At 47.6% G+C, this 15,966-nt stretch overlaps 1 protein-coding gene across 1 annotated transcript in view; it reads left to right on the forward strand.

Moving 5' to 3' along the window:
- The window catches only part of PRKCB (protein kinase C beta), a 190,029-nt gene that overhangs the window by 122,722 nt on the left and 51,341 nt on the right, over nt 1-15,966 (forward strand). Inside the window, exon 9 of the mRNA XM_021686834.1 lies at nt 11,924-12,097. Within this exon, the coding sequence (XP_021542509.1) occupies nt 11,924-12,097 (174 nt within the window). The remainder of the gene's footprint in view (nt 1-11,923; nt 12,098-15,966) is intronic.

A 15,966-nucleotide genomic window follows, 5' to 3' on the forward strand; every position in this document is an offset into this window, starting at 1 on the left:
ATCGAGTCATCGTTATGGCCCCATGGACTGATGGATGCTTTGTCTACATTTTACCCCTACATCCAACATGCTACAAGAGTTCGGGTTAGAATGGATCTGCCCCCTATTCCAGGCCTCTGGTTACCCAGGGTTGAGTGGCTTGAGCCAACTCTTTATCCCTGGCCCCGTCCGAGGGAGGGCTTTAGCAAATCTGCACGCCAGAATGGACGAGTCTGTGAGGGCCTATGAACCAGGCATACCGCCCCTCCCCCATTTGGAATTGTAGAAGATGGAAGATGGTCTACTGATTCCACAGGGAGGCCCCGTCCACACTGAGCACGCAGCTCACTGAGGGAGGGTCCTCTTAGCCTCTGGCAGAGGGCTTGTGCTAGCCCCACCTCTAAGCACAGACAGTAGGACCTTGCTTTCATCCCCGACTTGGCATTGCATCTCCTGGGAAATCGATTTTGCAGAAATTTTGGTCTATTGCTTTGGCTCACTTTCTGCCTTTCTGTTTGTCTCTTCTGGAGAAGGTGAGCGAGGGTCACCGTAGCCACAGAGGGCCTTGGAACATCCCCTTTATGCCCCCCGAGTCTGCTGATGCTTTTGCAGCATGGCTTGCTCTGGGCTGGGCACCAAGTTTTCCCTGTGTTCCGTCCCTGGCTCTCCCAACAGCCCTGTGAGGGAGGGGCTGTCATTTTGCCCCTTTAATGGGTGAAGGAACTGAGACTCAGAGAGATTGAGTAATTTGCCCACGACCACACAGCAAGCACATGACAGAGTCAGGCTTTGAATTCATGATTACAGAGCCGAGCCTGTACCACTCTGATTTTACCATTCTAATGAGATGCAGACTTCCAGCTCGTCAGACTCTGTTGGTATCACAATCTCATGCTTCCCTCGAAGAGCTTGTCAGGATACCTGTCATGTTGTCAAGATGAGGATGCTGAAGCTCCCCTTCATTTTGTATCTCGGCTGCACCCAAATTTCTCTCAAAATCCTACTGCTGAGTGGGTGAACACCCCTGGAAGAGCAAGCGGACCACGTTTGCCCAGGGCTCCAGCCCCTGATTCCACCACCATCCTGATGGCCTGCCAAGTCACCATCGCGACCTCCCTAGGGCAGACCAAACCTGGCACAAGAAGGCCCCCAATATTTAGAAGATTCTGATTTAATGGGTCTGGAGTATGGCCCAGGCATCAGCTTCTAAAAGCTCCACAGGGAATTCTAATGTGTGTCCTGGAGAAACCAAAGCTTGGTGCAAGCACACGACGTAAACCCCAGCCAAGGATGGGGAGGAGGGGTACCGTATCTGCCTTAAAACTTAGAGCTGAGCTGACTGAAAGTACCCTCTGCTGGCCTCTGTGGAGCTGGGTGCAACTCATAGGAGACAGTCCGTACATCAGGGAGAACCCTCCAAAAGATGGAACCCTAAAATAAAGGAGGAGGCACATCTTACAGCAGACCAGCCCCCAACGCCTGCCCCCAGCCTGGTGCACAAGCCCGCTCCCTCGTGGGGTGGGCATAGTGGGGGAGGAATCCAGGGGTCTGCAGTGGGCGCACAGTGCCCACACCGGGCTTTAACTTGCTTCTGTCTCCCTGTCCCATGCCGGCCTTAGCTCAAGCACCTTCCGCATCCTCTTCTCCCAGATCGGAGTTTGGGGACCCTGTGGGCCCCAAGTTTCTCTCTCTCTTTCTCTTTTCAATGTACCATTTGAGCTCAAGTTAGAATCTTTTCCTAATCCCAGCGTGTTAGCTGAGCATACAGTTTCTGATAGTGCTAGATGCTTGGTCTCTCCTCCTCCTCCTCCTCCTTTCTTGCCTCTGTGGTAGGGATGTTGTTAGGAACATCATCTACTATAGGACTACATGTTCAAGATCCATGCGAGATATTTCTTTTAGACCCAAGTTCTAGGGAAAGCTTATTTTTCTCTTCAAAAAATGATTTTTCCTTAAAGGAAATAATGAGCTTTTGTTATGTTTCATGTGTCTCTGGTTGCTTTGGCCTCCAGGAAGCTGAGGGAGGGAAGGAGGAAGAGAGAGAAGAAGAGAGAAAATACACACACGCGCACTATACGATGTATAATCATTTTTAACCACCTTTATTGAAGTATAATTTACATACCATAAAATTCAGATGTTTATGTTATGTAATCTTGAATGCTACCTCAAGTTCTTTGTGCAGTATGGGTTGGAAATAGCCATATACAAATTAAACAGTTCTGAGACCTAAGTCACTGGAGATCTCTAGTGACCCAGATCTAGGGTTTTTTTTTTTTTTTTAAGCTACTTACCCCCCATGCAGATTTTTTTCATTCATTTATCCAACAAATACTCCTTAAGTGCCTACTGTGTGCTAGATGTTGGGGATACACCAGTGAACAAGTCAAACAAAAGACCTGCTCTCCTAGAACTTACATCTAGGGAGGGAGGAAGATAAAGAGAGATTGCTATCGTGTCAGGTGTGGTGAGTGCTATGAAGGAAAACCAAGTAGAAGAAAGGGATGGGGAGTGACAAAGAGGGCTGTAACTTTCGAGAAGGTGATCAGGGAGGACTTCTGCAAGGAGATGAGGGAGCAAACTTGGGCATATCTGGGGGAAGATAGTGCAGTGGGAAGAGAGGAAGATCCTAGGAAGGTGGAGTGAACAGGGACCCACTTGAGTTTTAAAGCTTTGTTGGGGTATGTGGAGCAGAGTGCACGTGTTCGTGGGGAAGAGTAGGGGCAAGGCAAGGAATAATTAAGAGACAATTTCAGGAGACCAGGCTCAGGATCGTGGTGGCTTAGATCAGGAAGGAGGTTGGATAGGGCATACATTTTGAATAAAGAGCTGACAGAACTTGTTCATGTATTGAATGAGGGACGTAACCGAGAGGAGTTAAGGGAGACTCAATTTGGCTTTGGACTTTTGGCAGATGTCTATTGAAGCTGGGGAAATGGGGAGCTGGGTCTTTGGTCCCTAACTATGCCTACCTTCTCACATTGGTAAGCACAGGGACCCACAGTCCTCACAGGGCAAATCTCCTTAGCCATTTGAGAACTGGACATTGGTGCTGGTGGACAAGGATCACAAGCAGCCACCCCCCCCAGTCATTCTCTGAAAAGGTGAAATTGATGATGACCACTGTAGTGGACAGAATTGTCTTCCCCCAAAATATATGTTCAAATCCTAATTAGAATCCGTATGAATGTGACCGTATTTGGACAGAGGGTCTTTGCAGATGTAATCAAGTTCAGTTACGGTAGACCCTAATCCAATGACCAGTGTCCTCAAAAGAAGAGCCAATCTGGACACAGACACAGGGGCATGGGAAGGAATGCCAAGTGAAAACAGGCAGAGATTGGGGTGACACATTGGTAAGCCAAAGATTATTAGCAACTGCTAGAAGCTAGGAGAGAGGCATGGAGCAGATTCTCCATGACAACCTAGACGGAAGCCTCTAGAAGGAAGCATCCCTGCCAACACCTTGATGTTGGACTTCTGGCCTCCAGAACTGTGAGAGAATAAAATCCCATGGTGCTAAGCCTCTCAGTTTCTGGTTCTTTGTTATGGCAGCCCCAAGAAGCTAGGACAACCTCCAGGTATTAAGCACTCATCCTTTGCCCAACACGGTGCTGAGTGAAGGTGTGCATGTTGCTCACTTTATCCTACCAAGATCCTCCACTACCACCGAAAGTGAAGAATCGTTGTTGTGCCTATTGTCAACAGAGGAGGAAGAGTTACGTGAATTTCCCAAGGTCGTGCAGCTAGTGTGTGGTGGCGCTGGGACCGCTCCCAGGTCCTCTGACTCTAAACCCCATGTCCTAACCATTCTGCAACACCGTCCCAGGCCAGAGGCCAAGAGTCCGGGCACGTTCTGCCACTTGGATTCACCAGTTAAGTTCAGCGCAGCAAACTTTGCAGCCAGGAGTCCCTGGGCTACTTTCCCACATTTTCTCTGCTGCCACCGGAGCGTTGTTATTTATCACATCTCTCCCAGAAGATTCTTGGGTAACAGATGTGGCTTGGAGTTTGATAAGAGCGTCACTTCAACACATCCTTTCAATCTGTTCAGAATCCTCACCCTGGAAATGGAGGGACAGCTGAACAAACAGCCCACGCCCTCTATGTTGGTATTAACTGAAGTGGAAACTCCAGAAACTTCATGAGACAATTGATGAAAAGCAAAAGCTCGCTGGCACTTAAAGAGACATTTTAGAACGTGGCCAGCCCCATGGCCATGGCAATGGCTGTCTCACTCTCTGCCATTTTCCTCTCCCGTGCCAGTGTGTCAGGGCCTAGGGAGAGGAAGATCTCCCCCAAGCCGCTTCATGCTTGGAAGCCTGTCCTGTGTGTGGGCACATGCCTAGCACTGTGCCTGGCACGAAGTCTCCGAAAGAGCTTGTGGATAGATGAGCTGGAGTCACGGCTACAGCGCCAACTCAGACCAAGACCCTCTCACCAAGTCAATGAATGGTTTGTTAGTGGCTGTATAAGAAATGGAAAAAGGAAATGACCCTTCTGTCTGTGGCCACATATTAGCCTGTAAGGTCCCAAGCCTCTCAGCAGGTGGTGTGGGTAGGAAAGCGAGGAACACGGCTGGGATCTGGAGCCAAATTTGAAACACTGTGGCAATAATAATCTAATAAATAATTTAAATAAACAAATAATTCAAATAATCTCCCATAGCCGGGGCCCCTGGGGGGGCTCAGTCAGTTAAGGGTCTGATTCCTGATTTTGGCTCAGGTCATGATTGCAGGGTTGTGAGATCGAGCCCTGCATCGGACTCTGTGCTGAGCGTGAAGCCTGCTTAAGATTCTCTCTCTCGTTCTCTCTCTCTCTCAAAATAAATAAATAAAATTACCATAGCAGAGCACTGGATACTTGAGGTCCAGAGAATCAGACAGAATATGGCTAAGAGCATGGGTTTTGGAGATGGGTGACATTGGAAGCTTCACTTCCTGGTAGAGTGACTTTGGACAAGTCACCGCGCTTCTTTGTCTGCCAACCGGGGATAGAAGTTCCCACTACACATTCGGGTGGGGATTAAGTGAGATCCCGTGCAGCGTAAGCAAGAAGTGGGAGTGGTTATGACCAGCCGCAAACGACCCACCCCCTTCCCAGGCTGACCCTCCCTCCAGCATCACCTTCGTTGGTCCCTGCCTCTGAACCCTGCGCCATGGCCTCTGAACACCACCTCTTACCTGTCCAGTCTCCCGGCTTGGTGCCAGTGCCGCCCTCTTTGCTGGAGCCCTCCAGTTCTGCTAGAGATGATTGTTTGCTGCGTCTCAGGTGGGAATTGGAATCCAGAATCTGAGCTTGAGTGCTCACTTCCTACAGTAATTCCAGGCCAAGGTTTGTGGATGCAGATAGTTTCATCCTAAGGAAGCACAGTTCTCTTCCCTCCGCCTGGAATATGCCTAGCTAGTTGTGTTGATCTTTCAGGTCTGTGCTTAGCTCTCACTCCCCCAGAACATCTTTTGCTGACCCACAAGTTCAGATTAGGTCCTCCACTCAAACACTCACGGAGCACCCTGCACTTCTCTTGCTGGAGTGGAATCGTAACTGAATTCAGTAATTACTTGTGCAGGAGGGCGAGCTTCATTTGCTTGTCACTCCGTATGCCCAGTGCCCATCTCAGGTCCTGGCACATCCTAGACACTTAATGTTTCCTGAATGAATGGATGAATTGGCCCGCCTTCCAAGTCCTGGATAAGACTGGGAAAGATGACATTTGGAAGGCAGAATGAATTCCATCTCTGTGGCTTCTCTTAATTGAAGCCTTTAAAAAAATTTTTTTTGATTGAAAAGAGTGTGCACAACCAAACTCAAGGATTAAACAAGGCAAGGTAACAGGGGCCTCAGTGGCAATGCTGGGTTATGTTCATGCACATATGAACTTAGATGAATCTGTTCAGTCATCTATTGCTGCGTGAGAAATCATCCCAAAACTCAGAAGTTGACAACACCACCAACCACATATTATCTCTTGTGGTTTCTGTGGGCAGGGGATTGGGAATTGGGAATGCTTGCTGGTGGATTGTGGTTTAGGGTCTCTCCTGCAGAGGCTGGAGCTGGGACAGCTGAGGCTGGAGCACCAGGGGCTGGTTGGCATGTAGTCCCAGGACTTCTCCATGTGGTCTCATTCCTTGGCCTCACCAGCATGGTGGAGCCAGGGCTCCAAAGGCAGGTGTCCCAAGAGAAACTGAGAAGCTACGACCTCAGAAGTCACAGGGGACCACTTCCACTGTATTCTGTTCATGGAGGCAGTCACAGAGACCTACCCAGTTTCAAGGGGAGAGGGCGTAGACTGCCTCTTGACTGAGGAGTATCAAATCTTTGTAAGCACCGCAGAATATCACTTCCTTCATGACATGAGGAAAGAAGCTCTCAGAAAGGCCTCCAAGAGGGGCCAGAGAGGTTCCAACTGAAAAGGAGAGCTTGATGAGAATATCATGGAACAAAGAGAAGTTTCCTTCTTACTCCCATTAATGACTGCTGAGAAGGTGTTGGCAAAATCAAGACAGGAGCCTGTTTGACCTATGGATACCTCCTAAACACCATATTCAATGAATCGATTTTGATAGTACTTCAGTGTTCCACAGATCAACAAATTTGGTGATTAGAGTCACAGGGAGGAGAGACGCTTGTTAAAATGCAGACTACTAGGCCACAGCGGGAAGCTTCTAATGCTTGGGATCAGTTATTATAAACAAGTACCCCTCAGGGGTCTGAGGGGAGCACCGTCCTTTTTAGAGAATGGAACTTGCCTTGTTTTCAGTTGCATACTGACCTGCTGCTACTTGGCTACCTGACAGTTTAGTTTTTATTAAGAATTTGAGCCACCCAAACAGTAACTTTGTCTTACAGGATCCCTAAGTAACAGAAATCTGCTCCAACTAATATCAGTAAAAATGGTCACTTTATTGGAGGGAGATGGAGGTTTTTTTCAGTGGGAAACAGCCAAGCCTCATGAGAAACTGGAACCAAGCCCTGGAAAGCAAGGCCTCTGCTCATTACCCCCAACATCAGTTTCTTCTTTGCCTGCATGTGGTAGAAAATCACCACTCTAGGCAGATCTGTGTGTTTCTCTCGTCAGGGGCGCAGTGCTGACTTGGCCCGGTATCCTGTTGCAAATTCTTTGGAGAGAGAATCTGATTGGCTCAGCTTAGGTCAGGAGCTACCTCTGATCCAACCAGCTGTGGCCAGGTGGGTTCACTGCCCAATCAGAAGGTTCTTCTAATATATTGCAAATTCTTTGGAGAGAGAATCTGATTGGCTCAGCTTAGGTCAGTAGCTATCTCTGATCCAATCAGCTGTGGCCAGGTGGGCCCACTGCCCAATCAGAAGGTTCTTCTAATAAAGAGTTGGAAGAATTGAAAGGCATGCTAGGATTCACTTCCAAATCAAACTGCTGCCACTGTGATTATGTAGAAACTTTTATTTTTCCTGATCTTTCTTGAAACACGTGTTCTAGCAAACAACTGGTGCCCGGCCCATTGCCGCTCATTCATTCACTCATTCCTATTGAGGTAGAGATGGCATGCAATATTCTATTAATTTCAGGTGTATAACGTAGTGATTTGACAATTGTATACATTATGCTCTGCTCACCACAGTGTTATCATCCATCACCATACAATGTTATTCTCTATGTTGCACTTTTCATCCCTGTGACTTATTTATTTTGTGGTTGGAAGCTTGTATGTCTTAATTCTCTTCATCTATTTTGTCTGTCCCCATACCCCCACCCCTCTGGCAACCACCAGTTTGTTCTCTTTTTTATGGGTCTATTTCTGCTTTGTTTGTTTTGGTTTTTAGATTCCTTGTATAAATGCAATCATATGGTATTTGTCTTTCTTTGTCTGACGTATTTCACTTAGCACAATACCCTTTAGGTCCATCCATGTTGTCACCCATGGCAAGATCTCCTTCTTTTTCAATGGCTGAGTGATATTCCACTGTGTACACACACACATACACACACACACACACACACACCATTTTCTTTATCCATTCATCCATTCATCTGTCAGTGGACATTTAGCCATCACCTAGTTTTATTAAAAAAAAAAATTTTTTTTTTTTTTGAGAGAGAGAGAGCAAGTGAGTGGGGAGAGGAAAGGGAGAAAGAATCTTTTTTTTTTTTTTTTAAAGATTTTATTTATTTATTTGACAGAGACAGCGAGAGTAGGAACACAAGCAGGGGGAGTGGGAGAGGGAGAAGCAGGCTTCCCGCTGAGCAGGGAGCCTGATGTGGGACTCGATCCCAGGACTCTGGGATCATGACCTGAGCCGAAGGCAGCCGCTTAACGACTGAGCCACCCAGGCGCCCCGGAAAGGGAGAAAGAATCTTAAACAGGCTTCACGCCCAGTGCAGAGCCCGACGCAGGGCTCGATCTCACGACCTGGAGATCATGACCTGAGCCGAAATCCAGAGGCGGACACTGAACCGACTGAACCACCCAGGCGCCCCTACAAAAAAAATTGTATTGGAACACAGCCATACCCATTCATGTGTATATTGTCAAGGGCTGCTTTCCCGCTACAATGGCAGGGTTGAGTAGCTGATACAGAGATTGCCCTGCAAAGCCTACAATATTTACTATGTGGCCCTTCATGGGAAAAGCTTGCTGACCCCTGCTCTAGAATCCGATTCAGTTCTATGTCTAAATTGTTAGCCAGTGTTCCATGTGTGTCATTTCTACTCTCCTCCAGCCAATACAGAGGAATTTCCCAACCTTGGCTCATTTTCGTACTACTCCCACAATGTCAGAGGTGCTATCTGGTATTGGTTTATTCTTCCTTCTACCCATGTTGCTTAGGACAGGGCAAGGCACCAGAGTCTTTACACATCCCCGCTGATTGACTTAAAAAATGATTTCTACAAATGCCACAGTATTTCCTAAGGTGTGAAGCACATAGCATTGATGATTTGCAAGACGATTTTAGTTTCGCGCTTGAGACTGTTTGTAGATGGTACATAGATGTGATATTAAATGAAAGTAAATCACATCATGATAAGGTTATGCTCTCTTTATGTTTTCTTTCAATCTTTCTAATTACTTGAACAAGAAAATCTTGTTTGATGACAATATGTATGCTGTTAATGGTTCTCTAACATTTGCTAACACCATTTTTTCCTTTAACAAGGAGAACACGCAGGGGCTGGCTTGGAACCTTCAGCAGCTAGCAATAGCTAGCTAGAATTTCTTAGCACTGCTTTGCTTTTATTTATTTTTATGCTGATCTTCCATTTATGGCTAGTGATACTGGCTTGCCATTAATAGTGGTGATCCAAAGTTTCCTTTTTCAGATAAATTTAGTTCAGTAAAAAATGTGACTAGATGTTTAAAATACTAAGCGAATAGCAGTTTAGGTGATAGGAAAAGATGTTTAAAAAAGGCACATGAATGACTGATTGAAGTTTGGGAAGCTTGTGTTAAAGTGACTGACAGGTGCAAAACAGTCCTGGTGCCCAGGGCAGGGAGTGACCCATTTGTTCTGAGTGTAACACTGAGGTTACAGAGAGGAGGTAGCAACGGAGCTGAATCTCTGAAAAATCAGAAAATCTCTGATTTTCTGGGCAGTGAGAGTGTAGAAGGACACTGCAAACGGTGGGGATAGAAGATTCAAAGGAAAAGCAAGAAGAGGATGGAGTCATGGGATTGTGAGGCTTGTGGGAGTCCCTGAAGGATTGTCTGCACTTGAGTAGCATGGACAAAGCCACATTTTTAGAGCACTTGTTAGCTTGAGCAGGTTAATGTCTCTGAACCTCAGTTTGTTTATCTGTGAAGTGGGGATAATTGAAACAGCTGTAGGATGTCCACCCTGTCCCTGGTGCCTGGGGAATTCCCAGCCATCTGTCTTGCTTCTTCTCTAGGCAAGAGGCTAAGATGTCCCATCATGACTGCATCGACATTTGGGGTGTCAGAGGCCCCTCTGTTCTGTCTTGGGCAGTCCGGAAGGGGATGTTTACAAGAATTTAGGATTGTTAGTTAGATGATGCCTTGACCGGTGGTGATGGGTCAGTGGAGCTGTCCACACTCGAAGCCGGCTCAGCACTGAGCCCCTCCTACTGCACTCGGAGGGTCTCCTCAGCTGAAGGTTCTTCTTCCCGCCTTCAGCCCCTCTACCCATGTGTCTTCTGGCCAAGTCACGTCCCTGCCTCCTCCTGCACTTGCACCATCCCCAGCCTTCTCTGGAATCTGGGAGCAGAACACCCCCATCTCCACCTGACTCTTTACATCTTAGAATACTAGCCTCGTGGAGTTGTCCGTTTCTACCTTGTTGAGGGCTGGGAGAGGGAAAATGGCCTTTGGGGGCTAGCGAGAGAACTGGGAGGAGATGGGAAACACACTGAGAACACACAGCCTGGGACGTTGAGCCCCACCCTGCCCCGTGGGCTGGCAGATCTGCATGGGGACTGAGTAAACGCCCAGCAGGTAGGACTCGCTCAGTTTGGCAACCCTTATTTCTACGGTGGGGCCAGAGGGAAGAAGTTGAGAACTGTCCTATGGTAGAGGAAGAGGAAGTGTGCGCCAGGAGCTTTCTTGCTAAATGCTCTAAATTCCTGGATCTGCATTGCCCGTGGCTGCCCTGGCTATGGTGAGAAAGGAGATGGTGAAAGCAGGAGATGGGGCCTCTGTGTGAGCCAGTGGGCTCAGCCTGGAAGCTTCCATGCAGTCAGACTCTTACCCCTAGGATAAGAGCTGAATGGAGGTTGCCCAGCTGCCCTCCTGCCTTGGAGAGCCTTCTAGGTATCCCTCCCTCTGGCCTTAGGGCTCGGTTGCATTCTCTGGTCCTCCAGCTGAGTCAGGTATGAGCATTTTATTTGTGTGACCACCTAAACTCCTTGAGGATTCTTCTGGAGCTCTGGGCAAGTACAGCTTTTAAAGGCAGAGACTTTAGAGTCAGGTAGACCTGAGTTCAAATCCTGTCCCTGTCTCTAATTGAATTTGCTGTGTGACAGGCTTCTTACCCTCCGTGAGCCTTGCTTCCCTATAAAATAGGGTTCTTAAAGGTACCTACCTTCTAGATTCTACACAAAGGAATGAGAAATAACAAATGAAAACCACTACTTATCTGGCACACTGATAAGTGCTCAGAAATGTAGTGGTGATTGAGGTAATCACCTGCCAAATACCTGACACAGTGCCTGCAGTAAATGCTTATTTCAGTCTGATTGCTTCTTCCTCCAGGAAGCCTTCCCAGAAGCCCCCAGGCCTGATCAGGTCTCTTGCAATGTGGTACTGCCCTGTGCTTCTTCTAAGAGGCTTCTTGAGAACAGTACCTGCTGGCCACCGTTGCATCTGACATAGTCATGACCAGTAAAAATAATGATGTGTCCTGAGCCACACCGATTAACATGCTGGGGTGGGGACCACAGCTGCATGGAAGGAAGCCGCAGGACTGCGAGAGAGGATGTTAAAATATTACACTAATCATCCCTGTAATTAATATCTGAAGTCTTTTTTCCTCTGGACGGCAGGGTCAGAGAACATGCCTGCTCATTTATGGCCATATTCCCAGTGCTTCGCAGGCTCTTAATGAATATTAAATAATTGAGTGAATAAGGGAACAAGTGCTCCACATTCAGTGTTATCAGGAAGGCACTCATGCCCTCATTCAACAAATATTTATCGAACATCTACTATGCACTATTACATTACACCAGTGAACAAAACAAGCAAAGATACTTCCCCACAGGTGGTTTGTATTCTAGCCCTGTGGACTGGGCATTGGTGCATATCCCAAAGGGGTCAATATTTGCTTGTTGCTGTTGGAACCCTGCCTGCTGATTGGGTTCAGCCAGTCAAAGTGTGAGGTCCTTGGAGGACGTCATCCCTTGACTTGGTGTCCACAGAGGGCATCTGGGCAGAGCTTGGAGTGGATTTGAGTGAACATGTCTTTCTTTCCCCCCAGGCCCTTCCAACCACCCTGACAGGCTTCCTCTCTCTCCCAGGTCATGCTCTCTGAGCGAAAAGGCACAGATGAGCTCTATGCTGTGAAGATCCTGAAGAAGGACGTCGTGATCCAGGATGATGATGTGGAGTGCACGATGGTGGAGAAGCGGGTGCTGGCCCTGCCTGGGAAGCCGCCGTTCCTGACCCAGCTGCATTCCTGCTTCCAGACCATGGTAACTCGCCTGGGGGGACCTGGCCATCCCGTCCCCAGGGCTTCACCGGGCTTTGGCCTGAGCCATCCCAGCAGCACCCACCCCCAAAGCGACACCTGGACCCTTTCCACTCTAGAGACAGGAAGATGGTGTGCCCGGGGGAGGCTGCTGAGAGTTTCCGAGGCGGCCACTGAGAAGCTCTCCCCTAGGCAGATGCTGTTTTGATGAAGATAAAGGAACTTGGGCCATTGGCTTAATAACCAACCGAGCAGGGTTTTTCTCAGACAGCCAGAGGTGACTCGGGGACAGCGACTGAGAACTTTCGGTCTCACAATATGCGATGTTACATCAGAGGTTACAGATGAGAACGAGTGGGAAGGGCCACAGGACGTGTGTGTTTAGATGGTTAGTCAGCCCTCCAGACCCTGCGGATGAATGCTCGGGTGCATTCTGCCAGTTGCGTGGACTTCCTTAAGGAGGGGTTGCCTGAGAACACAGCCTTCGGAGGACCCCCCAAGGGGGGAGTACAGTGTCCAAGGCAGGGGCTCGTGAGCACACAGCTGTGGCTCCCAGGAAGAGAAGGGGACATTTGTGCACTATCTGCTATTAACTGTGATTTCAACTCTATCTGCAGGAGCAAGGGCCATCCCTTTAAGTAACCTCTTACTTTTTCCCTGTTCAAATGAGACCCTGGCCTCCATACCTAAGGAGGGGGTGGCCAGCCCCCAAATACAAAAAAGGACAAAGTTATTCTTGCCTTTGGGGCTTCTAAGGGCCAGTGGCCCAGTGACTTAAAGATGCCTTAAGGGATTCTTGAAGATTATTTCGATTCTGTGCAGCTCTCACTATGCATGCTAATTTTAGAGCCCACCCCCTATGTGAAATGGGACGCTTTTGTATATTGCATGTAATTTAAAGCTTGGGACTTCCTCTCTCCGCCAACATCAGCAAGTCCTGTCCTCTGCTAAGTTAGATTCCACACCCCCAGCCTGGAAAGATCTAAAACTGGCCTTGGGGTGGGTTTTATCAATACAGACCACACATCAGGCTTAGAACTGCCTTGTGTGAAAGGGGCAGAGCTGGGATTTGGCTCCTTCCCTGTTCTGAGAAGTCTTTTGATACATTTTGGGGTCAGAGGGACCTGGGTTCAGATCCTGGCTCTGTCATCTACCACTGGGTGGCCTTCAGCAAATTGTAAAACCCCCCTGGCCTCAGTTTGCTCATCTGTAAAATGAGCTAAAATAGCTACATCCAAGGTGGTTGTGAAGAGGAAATGAGACTATCCACAAGAAGCATTTGACACAGTGCTTAGTGCCAGGTCAATGCTCAGCAGATATTACTCACTCATTTCACAGGCATTCGGCATTCGTCTTGGCTTTGACCAAGTACTCAGGTATAGAGCCAAGCAAACCAGGTCCTGTTTTTGAGAAGTTTATGGTCTTGGAGCAGAGGAAACAGACATGGAATCGTCACAAAACAGTGCAGTAGGGGATATGGTAGAACCTAGAGAAGCAAGTGGGTCCCAGATTGTCCCCTCATTGCCCCTACGGTATCTGTGCTCTGGGTGATATGATTATCTGGTGGGGTCCAGTTCTAATTCCCAGATAGTCTCCCTACCGCAGGCCATCAGGGGAGGGCACATTTTAGGCAAGTGTGTATAGTGTTCCCTGCAGGGACTTGGTCCACCAGCCTCATGTGGGGGTCTGCTGGGTGATAGGTCTCCTAGAACATCCTTCACTCGACTGCAGGCACAACTAAGAGCTAGGGTCGTGTTTGCCAAAGTACGGCGCATGCATCCCTCTACAAAATGGTACAAAGGGTGACTTTGGGTGACTTTGGCTGGTGCATAAATTTTAAATTACATTCACCTTTTATTTTATTTTATTTTTTTAAGATTTCATCTATTTATTTGCGAGAGAGAGAATGAGAGACAGAGAGCACGAGAGGGAAGAGGGTCAGAGGGAGAAGCAGACTCCCCGCTGAGCAGGGAGCCAGATGGTGGGACTCGATCCCGGGACTCCAGGATCATGACCTGAGCTGAAGGCAGTCGCCCAGCCAACTGAGCCACCCAGGCGCCCTCACCTTTTATTTTTTTTAAGATTTTATTTATTTATTTGACAGAGAGAAACTCAGCGAGAGAGGGAACACAAGCAGGGGGAGTGGGAGAGGGAGAAGCAGGCTTCCCGCTGAGCAGGGAGCCCGACGCGGGGCTCAATCCCAGGAGCCTGGGATCATGACCTGAGCCGAAGGCAGACGCTTAACAACTGAGCCACCCAGGCGCCCCAGATTACATTCACCTTTTAATCCGCTTTAATTCTGAGTGCCTCAAGGGAAATGTTTCCATTTGGTGCCAGCACCCCTGTACTCTCTTTTTTAACACTTCCCTTTTTAACACAGAGTACCAGGCTTCAGGTTCTGAGCTTTGGCAAACACCAGTTTCTAGGTCATTGGTTTGCTTTTATTTTATATATAAATATATTTTTTTTCTTTTTACAGGTCTCTTCTATTTATGATAGCACGGTAAAGTCTTTCAATTTTTAAATTTTGAGGTATCATAAGGCAAATACAGAAAACCACACAAAATAGATGTTTTAGTAATGAGTTACGAAGTTCCTCAAACCACCAGCCAGGTTGAGAAACAGAATTTTGGCCAGCCACTCTGGAATCTTCTTCACGTTCTAATCTCAACTTCCCAGCCAACAGTAGCTTGACTTCCTTGCATGTCTTTACAGTTTTATCACTTGAGTCTTATCAGTCTCTTAATACGATAGTTTAATCTTTCCCATTTGTAGAAACTGGCTGTGTCTTTCTAAGCTTGGACCAGTCCCTTTATCTGCTGAAGATCCCCGGCTGTTTGACCCGGAGCATTTTTGGTCTGGATTTAGCTGACTGCACAGTCCTGGGGCTCCTGCATGTGCTTTCCTCCCCACCTCATCCTCAGTGTTTTCCTGCAAATTGGTAGCTGGACCTAGAGACTTGGCCAGACTCAGGTCCAATCCCTTTGGCAAGAATGGAGGAGAAGGTGCGCTCTTTCATTCAAAGGCGTGTAACGTTCCGTGTCCCTCTTTCTATGAAGTTGGCAAACCACTGATGCTCACGCAGTGCCTCGGTCCCTTAATGGTTGATATCCTCTTCTGTCGTTTCTTTTTCGTGTATTCATTGGAATGCCTCTGGGAAGACGGGCTGCCCCTCCTCAGTTGCTGGTGGCACCGTTCATATAGGAAAGGCAGGATCAATGTTTGATCCTTTCTTGTTATTGGACAGTTTGTCAATTAATTGGTTCGTGATTATGCTCCAAAGGTGACTAACATTTGCTTCTAAAATAATATTTTTGCCTAAAAGAGGAGAGTCAAGGTAAAGAAAAATACGAAGTGAGCCATAGGTCACATCCTACAAGGGTCTTGGCACAGATGGTGAAGGGAATTCCAAAGCTGGAGTTTTTAGGGAATTAGGTGCTAAAGGCACTCCAGGGGTGGCAGAGACAGGACCAAACTAGATTCTCAAACCTTCAGCCTCCTTCATCCATCATCTTCTCTTCTTCCCATTGGGGTTCCCCAAGTTCACTGACAGACGTCAGTAGATCAAGAAGAGATCTTGTCCTCAAGCAAGAGGCTGGACCAACTTGGAGCACCATTTTCAATTTCAACTGAATGTATTGAGATTGGGGGTATTAGTCTAATGTGTGTGACTAATACTAACTCATTAATATACAATACCTTTGTTAGTAATTTACTGTTTGAAAAATGATAGTCGAGTGGATTTGAGGTGATTCTTTTCATCTTGCCCCCCCTCTCTCACTTGTATTTCAGTATGCTTTCTGGCATTAGACAGTGGGGATGGAGTTTACCTAGGACTTGTGCGGTGCCCTGGGCCCCCTCAAGGGGTGCCAC

This window comes from Neomonachus schauinslandi, chromosome 5, assembly GCF_002201575.2.
Source record: "Neomonachus schauinslandi chromosome 5, ASM220157v2, whole genome shotgun sequence".
NCBI lineage: Eukaryota > Metazoa > Chordata > Mammalia > Carnivora > Phocidae > Neomonachus > Neomonachus schauinslandi.